General features: G+C 45.6%; 1 protein-coding gene across 7 annotated transcripts in view; it reads left to right on the top strand.

Moving 5' to 3' along the window:
- Positions 1–12,450, top strand: part of CSMD2 (CUB and Sushi multiple domains 2) — a 602,428-nt gene that overhangs the window by 61,019 nt on the left and 528,959 nt on the right. For all 7 annotated transcript variants that reach the window (XM_086716392.1, XM_086716389.1, XM_086716388.1 and 4 more), the window contains exon 2: positions 64–280. In XM_086716392.1, coding sequence (XP_086572518.1) covers positions 64–280 — 217 coding nt within the window. The remainder of the gene's footprint in view (positions 1–63; positions 281–12,450) is intronic.

Below are 12,450 nucleotides of genomic sequence, written 5' to 3'. Positions count from 1 at the left end.
CTGTTTCTCTGGAAGCTTCTAAGGGTTCTGGCCGTACTGATCTGTGCTCTTTCTCTCTCCCAGGCCAAAACTGCACATTCCAACTGCAGGGTCCCAATGGGACAGTTGAGAGCCCAGGGTTCCCATATGGCTACCCCAATTACGCCAACTGCACGTGGACCATCACGGCGGAGGACCAGCACAGGATCCAGCTCGTGTTCCAGTCCTTCGCCCTGGAGGAGGACTTTGATGTCCTGTCGGTGTTTGATGGCCCGCCCCAGCCAGAGAACCTGCGAACCAGGTACCCCCTGAGCTCATTACCGCAGCCACCAGCTGGGCCCTGAGAGCCAAGCTCGCTTGCCAACAGAGACCTCTGTTCTTATGGGGTCTGCCCTCAACTCCTTAGGCTTTCTTTATATTTCCAAATTCTTTTCTCCAGATTGGAAGTACCCAGTAGGCAGGACTGATGGTAGTGTACTTGGGAAGATAAGATAGAAGACACAAGGGATTACAGAGAAATCTGAGTCTTTCTATTGAGACTGATTTTGCATGGATTGATGTGTATGTGTGTGTATCTATTGGTGTATATTCTTTGCACACATGGAAATCTATTCTCTCCCCTTGGCCCAGCAGATATGCGCTATAGGCTAATAGTGAGTATGTCTCTTACATCCTGTACTTGAAAACCATCAAGATGGATTGTTGGAATTTGCCTTATGTTTGCGTGGGGCAAAGTTCCCACTCTCTCAAACCCCATCCTGGTTATTGGAAGAGAAAACTACGGAGAGCGCTTTCCTGCACCCCATCCCCCAAGCTGTCTCCCAAGGGGGAGAGTTCCCATCAAGGAGGGAGATGGGAAGGGAGGCTACTGCTTGTCCAGACTTGTCTGGGATGAAGGTCAAGGCCCAAGAGTCCTAGCACTCCAGGTTTTGCTGGCCTGGTGGCCTGCCGTGCTCTGTGGCAAGCCTTGTCTGGGTTCTGCCAGTCAGGCTCTGGGCTCCTCAGGGAGCCAAAGGGTTAGTGGTTTACCAGCCAAGCCCTGGGGAGCTCAGGGTGCTAATGAATGGAACAGTAATGATTGGTTTCCTGGCGAGTGCTTTAACTCTCAAGGTTTTGTTTAAAGATGCTTCTGTGCCCTCAGCTTGCGAGCTCCCAGAGCAGGGTCACAAACAACATTTATAGGGAAGCACCAGCCCTCTTCTCTCCCACCCCCTGCACTCTTAGGGCAGCATGGAGGTGAGGCTTCCCAGCCTGCAGCAGGAGTGGGGGCAGCTGGGACCCCTCTGATTAATAGTTCCTCCTGAACAAACCTGGGCTTATCCATCTTACCTTGACATTCAGCAGCTTCCGCACACAGTAGGTCTTCAGTGAAAATTTGGGGAAGAGACTGGAGTCCTCTTCACTTATTCATTACACAAATATTTCAAGAGCACCTCTTATGTTCCAGACACTGGCCTGGGTGCAGGGGATGTAGCAGCGAGCAAATCAAAGCCGCTGTCTTCACTGAGGCTACATGCTAATGTGGGAGACAGGTGTGGATGTGAATATGTGAGTTTAGAGTTCAAGGACATTGGGGCTAGAGATAAAAAATTGGGAGACTTGGGGTATAACACCATGAGACTGGATGAGGTTGCAAGGGAGAGAGTCCTCACCATCAGATGCTGAGCTCAGGTGACACCATCTGGGGGCACCTGTGTCTACATTTGATGAATGTTGAATGACGTTGAAAGATAGGAAGGCTAATGGGGTACTTGGTTGGGATGTGGACAGCGGAAGGCAGCCTCCACTTCTGTTCCAGCTTTCCTTACGCTTACGTCCACATGGATGTGGTCAAACCTCTGTTTTCCGATGTTGGGTTTGCTCACTCTGAGAGTGAAGTACAGAAGACCCACTGGAGGTGGGGGGATTGCTCTGGCCCAGAAGGGTGGTGGGGAGTGATGTTGGTAGGGGAGGCCCTGGATGTGTTTCCGGCCCCCACACAGCCCACTCTGGCCAACAAGCCGTGTTTGAGGACGAGGCTCCCAGGGTTTGCACCCTCACTACGTTTGTACCCTCACTACCCACTACCTGCTTGGGTTCTCCCTTCCTGTCACCTTCCCGATCTGCTCATTTTAGTTCATTTCCGTAGCCAGGGGCATGCAGGCTTGGCAGAGGGGAAGGGCTGTAAAGAGTGCTGTGCCTCTTGGGGCCCCCACAGCCAGAGGAGCTCACCCCTTGGAGGACACTAAGAGGGGATGTGATCCCAGAGGGCAGTCCTAATAGCAGGAAAGAGTGGAATATGCAACTCCTGGAAAGTTTTGGAATGGATCTCCTTTAAGGGTGGGGGACGGGGACAGCAAGTGTGTGTTCGCTGGGGTCCTTGTGCAATGTTTTCATGATTTTGCATGGTTATTGGGTTTTCTTCTTATTCAGGAATCAGTTTCTATCTGTATGTTTGTCCAAGAAATCATCCATTTATGGAGATCGTCAAGGGTCTCAGCTTGGAATCAACATGGTTTCCCTTCTCGACGGGTCTGAGAACACACCTTCTTTCTTGCATCTGCTCCTGTGTGTTTGTGTTTTCTTTCTTTTTACTCAGTTAGTATTGTCAGAAGTTTGCCTATTTTATTGGTCTTTTAAACATCCCACCTGTAGGGCTATCAATTTTATTCTTCTCTGTTCTCTGATTCATTTCTGCTTTCATCTTTATTCATTCATTTTCTTCTTCTTACCTTAGGCTAATGTTGCTGTTTTGCTGATTTCATGAATTGAATTAGTTTCATTATTTCCTGTTTGATAATAAAAACATTAAGAGACATTTTCCCCTAAGTATAACTTTAACCATATCCCATAAATTTTGATGGATAGTCGTTAATTTAGGAAGAGTCTCTAATTGTGGTTTTGTGCCTTCCTTGACTCTGGGACTTTTTTTCCCTCAGATTTCCCTCAGATTTTTTATACTTAAAATGTTATTATCTAGTTGTATTGCATTATGATCAGATGATGATTTCTACTTTGGAGAATTTGTTGGCTTTTTTCCCCACAGCACAAGATCATTTTTCTGAGTGTTCTATGAGTATTTGAAAGAACATATGTGAAAAATTCATGTTATTAACATTATGCAGTTTTTCTAATTTCTTATTTTCTGAATGATGTTTGTCAAGGATAAGCAATACATTTTTTCCCACATTTTTGCCATTGTTCTTATCAATTTCCCCTTTTATTACTAAGTTTTTACTTTATATATTTTGGTGCTATACTCTTCAGCATGTATGTTTCAACATTAGATCTGAAGAGTAAACTTGATTTTTTTTCAGTATAAAAGTTATCTTTATTCCCCCAACTTTTTTGTTTTAAATTCTACTTTGATGCTAATACAGTCGCCTTCATTGTTTTTTTAGGTTTGCATTTATTGGGTCCCCCTCTTTCCCAATTCCTCTGTTTTGAATATTTCTGTCATTATTTTAGGTGTATTTCTTAGTACAAAATATCATTGGATTCTTATTCTAAAACCTTTACTGAGAGTCTTTATTCTTTAACAGGAAAGCTTAACCTACTCACATTTTTTTGGTGATAACCTATATGTCTGCTCTAGTCTAATATTTCATGCTTTCTGTTTTAAAGTTTTCTTACTATTATTTCCTCTCCTCTACTTTCTTTTTTAAAACATTTTTTTAAGTTTATTTATTTATTTTGTGAGAGAGCAAGAGTACTCGAGGAAGCGGGAAAGGGGCAGAGAGAGAGGGAGAAAGAGAATCCTAAGCAGGCCCTGCACTGTCAGCACAGAGCCAGACCTGGGGCTCAATCCCATGAACCATGAAATCATAACCTGAGCTGAAACCGTGTCTGGCATGTAACCGACTGAGCCACCCAGGTGCCCCATCCTTTTCTCTAGTTTCAAGTGCACGTTTTCTTTGCCTTTGCCTTTTCTGTGATTTTGATTCAACTAGTGGCTAAATTACTTCTTCAGAACACATTTTAAGGTGTATTTCTCTGTCAACATCTTGTCTGGCTAGGCTTTTTTTAAAATCAGGTCTTACTGGCATGGCAACCTGTAGAAATTCCTTAGTGTTTGTAGCATGTAGATACCTGCCTCTTTTTCATACTTTCCAGAATGGACATTTATATTGGCTCTTTTTAATATACCTTTGATTATTTCCATAAGAACTTAGGGGATCAGATTAAAGGAGAGTTTAACACATTGGCTTGGCTTGAACTGGAAATTTCCCTCTTGAACTGGAAATTTCTTTTTAGATTTGTATTCATTTGGATGCTATTGTTTTTTTAAAAAATATTTTTTAATGTTTATTTATTTTTGAGAGAGAGAGAGACCAAGTGTGAGCAGGGGAGGGGCAGAGAGAGAGCGAGATATAGAATCTGAAGCAGGCTTCAGGCTCTGAGCTGTCAGCATATAACCCGGCACGGGGCTTGAACCCACAAACTGTAAGATCATGACCTGAGCTGAGGTCAGACGCTTAACCGACTGAGCTACCCAGGTACCCCAAATTATTTTCTATTTTATTTCCGTTTTGGATTACTCACTGCTAATATATAGAAATACAACTGGCTTTCTGATTGTTGGTCTTATGTCCTGTGACCTTGCTGAACTTATTAATAGTTCTGATGCTTTTTTACATCTGTGAATAAATATTTTTGTTTTTCTTTTGCAATGTAGATGTCTTTTATTTATTTATTTTTTGCTTAATTGCACTAGATAGGATCTTACAGTATGATCATGACTAGAAGTGGTAAGACTGGACATCTTTGCCTTGCTTTTGACCTTGAAACACTCAGTATTTCACTGTTAAGTATGATGTTAGCTATAGGTGTGTGCTAGATGCCCTTCAAGGAAGGTGTTTTTGTAAAGTTTATTTGTTTATTTTGGGAGAGAGAGAGAGGGGTAGTATGCTCGAGCGGGGGGGGGGGGGGGCGCGGCAGAAGGAGGGAGAGAGAGAATCTCAAGCAGGGTCTGTGCTGTTAACACAGAGCCCAGTATGGGGCTTGGTCCCATGAACCATGAGATCATGACCTGAGCCGAAATCAAGAGTCAGACGCTTAACCGACCGAACCACCCAGGTGCTCCCAAATGAAGGTTTTAGGTGGAGGATTTTGGTACAGTCTGGCTGCAGTGGGGAAAATACACTGGATTGGGGGCCAGGCTGGTGACTGCCAGGCCAGGCAGGAGCCTGAGCTAGATCTAGCCTGAGCTAGATCAATGAAGAGAGAAGATGGGCGTGGCTTTGTGTGATGTTAATGAAAAGGCATTGTCCTTGTCCCTGAAGCTAAGGGCAGATTTCTAAGGACTTGTGGAGTGGAAATAAGAAGAAGAAAGAGGTGGAGGATGACTCTGCAGTGTCTGGCTTGGAAGCAGAAAACAAGAGAGATCAGTGTGTGGTGAATTCCAGTCTCCAGTAAAATGTGTTCTCACGGCATAGCCGGGTCTTTTCTGTACTGACGTTTTAATTTATTCGTCTTGTGGAACAGGAGGGCCACCTCCTCGCATGTTGTTTTTCTGTGGCAGGCCTCGATTTATACGCAGGTAGGTTCTACATTTATTAACGCTGTGATCTGTGCAAGGTTTGGCGGCTCTGAGCCTCATCTATAAAGTGGAAGTCACACAGCCCATCTTACGGCGTGGTTATAGGTCAGCCACCCTCTGCAGATCCCTCAGTGCTCCATCAGTGTTAGGAGCATCCTTCCCTGCCTGGGTCCTAGGAAGTTGGACTGCTCTAGAGGGCTTTGGTGACTGTCCTGACATTTCATCTGTGGCCCACTTACTAACTGGACTTTTTAGATCACAGGACTGCAGGTGTGGAGCACAGACACTGAAAAAGGAGTTGGGCTCAGGGCAGTCACTCACTGTGGGTGGTATCACTGAGCGTGTGGTAGCCCAGCAGTGGGACAGGACCACCAAGAAGCCTCTAGCAGGTTTCTCTCTGCCTGCGTAGTTCATGGTTTTCTGCGTTCATTGTCTAAAACTTGATGGGCTTAAGTTTTGCAGTCCTGCTGTCTATGCATCTTTGAACGCATCTCTCTTTTCTTCTCTTACTCTAACAGCGATCTTTTTTCACCCTATGCATGCATTCCAGCAAAATGCTGAAGAGTCACCTCCCCACCCCAATCCCCAACCCCCTTTAACCTCACCTTTTCTCCAGCTGCTTGCTCATGGGTCGTGTTATGAGCAACAAGATTCCTTCCTGGTTAGATTCTAAGCAACTTGAGGCTGGAAGTCAGGGCTTCCATCATGCTTTGCTGTGGCAGAACCATGCAGTGAGGACATGAGCTTGTGTTGTAGCTGTTCCTTAGCCGCTGGTGGAGGACATGAGCTTGAGTTGTAGCTGTTCCTTAGCCGCTGGGCATCTGCCACTCACTTTGACTCTTAGCCTCAGCATCCCCATCTAGAAATGGGTGTATCAATATCTGCTTCGTAGGTTGGTTGGTGAGGATTAAAATAGATAATGTGTGTAAACCACTTTGAATTTTGATAAGAGATAAACAAAAGGAATACTTGTATATTTGTAGCAGAAAATCAGGAAACACCATTAAGCAAAAAGACTCACAAAGCTCCCCCCCCCCCCCGCCCCCCGCCCAAGTAAATGTATAAGTCATTTGGTAGAGCAGTGGTTCTCAACCCCCAGGGGACATCTGGCAATGTCTGGAGACATTTTTGGGTGTCACAACTGGACAGGGGGCTATGGCATCTGGTGGGTGAAGGCCAGGGATGCTGCTAAATATCCTGCCATGCCAGGACAAAGGCCAGGAGCGCTGAGGTTGAGAAATCCTGATGTAGGCGATGGAGGAGTTAAGGCCTTTGGCATCAGACATACTTAGGTTCTAATCCTGTTTCAATGTCAGGACATTGAACAAGTGGACAAGTGAAACAACCCATCCGAGTCGGAGCCTCAGTTTCCTCTACTGCAAAACGGGCGGCTCTCAGTGGTGCTCTGTGCCAACAGCAGCACCTGGCATCGTTAATGAAGACGTGCCAGTAGACACACTGCGCACGGCTCGTTCTATATGCAGATGCCATTCATCTCCCAGCGACTCCCTTTCTCCACCAGGAGTTCAGAGCCATCTTCTTGAAAGCATCTCACATTTCATCTAGAGCTATTCACAAGCAGCCACATCCCAGGGTGCCAGAAGGCAGCGTCTGGCTGCTTGAAATTAAATTTACAATAGAAGCTGATCAGATTCTTCTCATAATGGATCAGGGTGGGAAGCGAGAGTAGAAGCTGGTCTTGAGAGCCAGGGAGCCTGTAGGAGTTTGGAAATGAGCAAGAAAAGAACAAAGAGCCTTCCAGATAATGCAGTGTCAGCCCTGCCTGGATGAATTATTGCAACAATCCCCACATCTCTGCTTTGGCACAATTAGATGGCCTTTCCATGCTGGCAGACATCCTTTTGCGTTGCAGTTTTAATGCGGGATGAAGTTTTCTAATGAAACGCAGGCAGACGTAATCTACGGAGACGCTGCTAATAAACAGCATCACTGCATATTGGAGGGTTTATAGAGCGCTGGTGATGACTGCACCAGTTAAGCACAGCTAAGCATCCCTTAATTTAGACATTTGGGCTCAAGTTATGGGAAACACTACAAGTCGTTCCCTCAATTACTGGCAATACGCATTCTGTCATCTGCCTAAGGTGGAAATGCAATTTAAGTCATTCGGGGCTGGTTGCAGATTTCACTCAACTGGCGTTAGACACCTGTTTGGAAGTTGTAAAAAATCCACAAATTTGCCAGATTTACTGTCTTCTTATAAATATGTATCGCAGCAGAGGCCCCTGAAGGACCTGTCTTGTTTGGATTCCTTAAAAAGTGTTCCTTGCACATCAGTAGGGCTGTCCTTGGAGAATCTTCTCCCCGGAGTGCCTTGAGAATGTGCTCTTGTGTGTGGGAGGCGGCTGGAACGGCCCATGGGGAGGAGGGAGCATTCTTTCTGTACACGACTGAAACAGGGAGAGGATGCTGGAAAGGGAAAAGAAGAGATGGTGACGCTGAACACCTCTCATGGGCCAGCCGCCATGCAAGACACTCATTCGTTCCGTTTATTCAACCTTTATGGGATGCCTACCAGCAACACCAAGTGTTGGGGATACAGCGGTTCGCAACACAGCCTCTGCTTCCAAGGAGCCTACAGTCTCTTTAGGGAGACACATAAATACAGAGGCAATGCTAGTTCACGATGCTACACGCTATGACCGGGGAGCTCTCTGTAGATGCTGATCTATCGGTCTGGAATGCCCTCCCTCCATCTGCCCCTTTGCTTAGTTATTGGTTACGCATTCTTCGAACCTCAACTCACTTGTCAATTCCTCACTCAGGGACTCCTCGGAGATACTCCTACTTCTCAACCTGGTCAGATCCTCCTATGATTACCCTCCTCAGATTACCGTGTATCCCTCCTTCATGGTTTTACATGTGCATATGTGTGATTATTTGATTTGTGCCCATACTCCTTGACTGCAGACACTGTTTCTATTTTGCTCTCCATTGTACCTCCAGGGCCTGGCTTTTAGTATGTGCTCAACAAATATTCAGGGAATGAATGAATGAATGCTCTCTAGAGGAAGGGCATGGAGGGTGGGATGGGGACAGTGTTTTGAACCAAGAGAATAGCGTGTGTAGAGGTCCAGGTAAAATCAAGAGAAGGCGAGGTGCAGGCTGAAAGTGGGTTCATCCTGGGGGAGATTGTAGTGGAGAACTACGGGTGTGGCCAGGCCAGATCATCAGGGGCTCTATGTGCCATGCCAGGGAACTTGTCATGTATTCTAAGGGAAGTGGGGACACCCCAAAAGGATTTAAGCAGGGATTTCATGCGTTATCTAATCATTCAACAGCACGCCCATGAAATGATCAGTGTTAATTTTCATTGCAAGAGTTAGATAAGCATCTGAGGTCTCTAAGCTACCAGGGGGTTAAAGGAGGAGTGGACCATGGGTCTCCTAGAGCCAGAAAGAAACGAGGCATGTTTTCCCCCACACCAAAATGCTTTCTTACTACATTGGGTTCATTTCATTTCCTTTTTAAAAATTCATTCCGTTTTCCTTTTAAAGCAGTTTCTTTAAAATAGTGAAAGTAATAAGCGCTCACTACTTTAGAAAAGTCGAGCATTCCAGCGGTGTATAGAGTAAAACAAGGTAAGTTCCTCCTTCCCCAGGCCCCTGTCCCAGCCCTACTCCCAGGAGGTAACTGCTGTTAACAGTTTGGTGTGTGTCCAATTTCTTTTTAAATAAAGATTCATTAAACTGCCCGTGAGGCTTATTGGGACATCCATCAGCCCTTTAAAAATTGTTCTGATGAATTAAGTGTAAACTAATTAGAAACATGGATTCAATTACCCTCGAAACACACAAGGGCTTAATAATTAATAGGAAGAGGGCTTGAGGCCAAAGGCATTATGGATTTTATCAAACCCCTAACATCTGAAAAGTAAATATGTTTGATTCACCCTAAATGCTGGCAGATTTGCCATCCGGAGGCAAACCTGTTGGTAGAATCTTTGTATTTAACCAAGAAAGTTATCTGTGATTTGTAAGGAATCAGCTGAAGTGTGTGGAGGCCAAGGGCAGCTGCGTATTGCTGGGGAAGGCTGCCTGGGACAGGGCAGTCTCTTTCTGGGTTATGGGAGTCAGCTTTGTTCATGATCTTTTACCAGGCAAGTTTGGGGGTCCACTGAGGTGCCTGATGACTTCGCCGACCATTTCTATGGGTCCAGGGTACTTGAGGAGCAGTACTAGGCCAAGAAACACTGCAGAAGTCAGTGGGGGAGGGGGGGAGGGGACATTCCATTTATCCCCTTGGGACTATGTGACGCATTAGATGTAATTGGAGGGGGGGGGGGAGGTCCAAGCACCTGTTGGGCCGGGTGCTTGATTTGCCCTATCTCACTTAATCTGCAACTTCCCCAGAGGGAGGAATTATTACCTCCATTTTTATTGCTAAGGAAACTGAGTCTCAAAAAGGCTACATGCCTTGGGGCGGCTGTGTTCAAACTCCTAGATCTGCTTGACAGCCGGCTTCACATAGGTCCACACAACTACACCAGGGTTGAAAGGGGTGGTGGAAGTGGAGGAAGCAGGGTCCACCTGGCTTGAGGCTCAGGAAGCCAACTGCAGTGACCCACGGGGCAGCCATGTGCTCCATCACCTAATGCCAAAGGGTGGGTTTGGGCAGACGTGGTGGGGGGAGCGGTTGGCAGCAGTTTATATAGAAAGCCAGGTGGGCAGCAGTGTCGGGGTCCTGAGCAATCCTTCCATTCACAGTAGGACCCTGTGGTTCAAGGTCAAAGTCAGTTTTTGTGGCAAAGCTTCACCTAGGTTGTTCGCCAAGTCTGCTATTTAATAGCAGCCAAAATTTAAGGCCCCGTGGAGCACGAGTCTCGTGCCAAAAGGCTACACAACTTCACCGCTCCTCAGGATTGGTTCTGCCCCCAGCGTTACCAGGTGTTGGTCAAAGATGCGACATTGCCCCAGAATGGAGTGGGCCACCCCTTGACCCTCATCTGCCCCTTTCTTGCTGGTGGTGGCTGTCAGGGGGTTGCTGAGTTAGGAAAGTGCCCCCTGGTTTATCCTCAGCTCTTATTCCCTGAACATTTAGGGCGATAGAAATCACTGTGCAAGGACCCTCGTAACCCAGGATACTGTCCTCAGGGTAGAGGCAAGTTTGGACAGTAATTCTAGTCTTTACTCTGCTCATCAGTAGAAATGGTACCCTAACAAACCACCTCCCAAGTACTGTGTTCCTTGATCCTTTGAAATTAAAATAAATATAAAAGAAAACAAATTGTCAGCTTTTAAGTGAACCAAGAGCCAAGATATTACTTCCTGGTGTGGGTCTGAGCTGCTGCAGGATGTGGTGTCCAGAGCCAGTTGTGGGACAAGGAGACCCGGGTTCCATCCAGCATGGTTCCTGGCTTGCTTGTGATCTTCACCAAGTCCGTCCCTTCTCAGCAGCATCTTCCTGACTTATCAGTTGAGGGTGTAAGTCCCTAAAAACTCCAAAGCTTCTTCCTGCTCTGAAATTGTGTGATTGAGTGATGCTAGAAACGTCTGGAGAAGGATTATAAAATACTCCTGATCTTTTTGGATTATGTCTGCCCTACTCAGGTACTGCTCTGGGATCTCTCAGCACTTCCACCATTAGTCTTTGGCCTCAGGGTTTATTTTCCAACAGCTTGTTAAGCAGTGTGGCAGAGAAGGCTTATTGTCCACCATCTCTCTTGTTCTCTTTCCACGGTACAGAGTTGTCTGTGGGAAGCAGCTACCTAGCCAGGGACAGTGTTTCTCAGCTTCTTCTGCATCCAGGTGCACCTGTGTGGTCAACAGGAAGTGGATAGAAGTAACATATATCGCTCCCACGGTTGGCCCAGGAAAGCTCCCCTGCGATCTTGTGTTCCCTCTTCTTTTCAGGAGACAGGAGATGCCCGAATGACTATATGAAGTGGGACCCACCACCAGCTACCGATTGAGAAATAAACTCGTATACACGCTTAGATCTCTGAGATTCCAAGCTTCATTGTCACTGTAGCCAGTGTGTTCTTAGCCATTGTAAGCTCTGAGTCTAGCCATTAAAGAATTTACTTTAGAACCTAGAGGTAGGTGAGGATTCTAGATAGCAGAATCTGCATGCCTTCCAGAATTGACATTCGGTCTTATTTACTTTTGGGGAGATGAAGCTCCCGGGACAATCTGGCCTTTGTGCCTAAAAATTAGGCCGTGGATGCATAGTTGAGATATTTTTTAAAGCCATTTTTTGTGCTCCTGACTTTTGCTGGATTCCTTTTGGCACTACATGGCTCTGGTTATAGTCCTCATCCCTGTCCCATCTCCTGGGGCCCCATGTCCTTGCTCTGCCTCTTACAGGCTGTGTGACTTTGAGGAAGTCACTCCTCTCTGAGTCTCAGGGTCTCTGCCCACAAAGTTGGGATTCTAGCAGCACCTACTTTGTAGGGAAGCTGTGAATATTCAACTACCGTACAAGGTATAAAGTACGTAGAAGATGCTGGACACATGGTGAGCTCTCAGTAGATGCTGGTTGTTGTCATTATTGTCCTTTCCAAAGCTCACGTCTTCCAGCTACCTCCAGTGCCACCACCCTCGTCCACCCCCACCCCCATTACCTCTTGCCTTGGTTATCACAACAGCCTCCTGCCAGCTCTCCTTGCTAATGCCTTTGGTGTCTTCAGTCTATCCTTAATACCAGAGCTAGAGGGATCTTTTTATTTTATTTTATTTTATTTTATTTTATTTTATTTTATTTTATTTTATTTTATTTTGTTATTTTATTACTATTATTTATTTATTTTTATTTTTAAGGAATAATCTTTTAACAAAAATATATAGAAAGGAATAGTTTTAGATTTACAGAATAGTTGTGAACATTGTACGGAATTCCTATATATGGCTCACCCAAATTCCCTTTCTTTAACATCTCACATTTGTGTGGTACATTTGTCACAATGAATGAACCAAAACTGATTTGTTATTATT

This window comes from Puma concolor, chromosome C1 (genome assembly GCF_028749965.1).
Source record: "Puma concolor isolate L17-30 chromosome C1, mPumCon1.1.hap2, whole genome shotgun sequence".
Taxonomy (NCBI): domain Eukaryota; kingdom Metazoa; phylum Chordata; class Mammalia; order Carnivora; family Felidae; genus Puma; species Puma concolor.
Note: the sequence above shows the minus strand (reverse complement) of the source record. Positions and strands in the feature narration are given on the sequence as shown.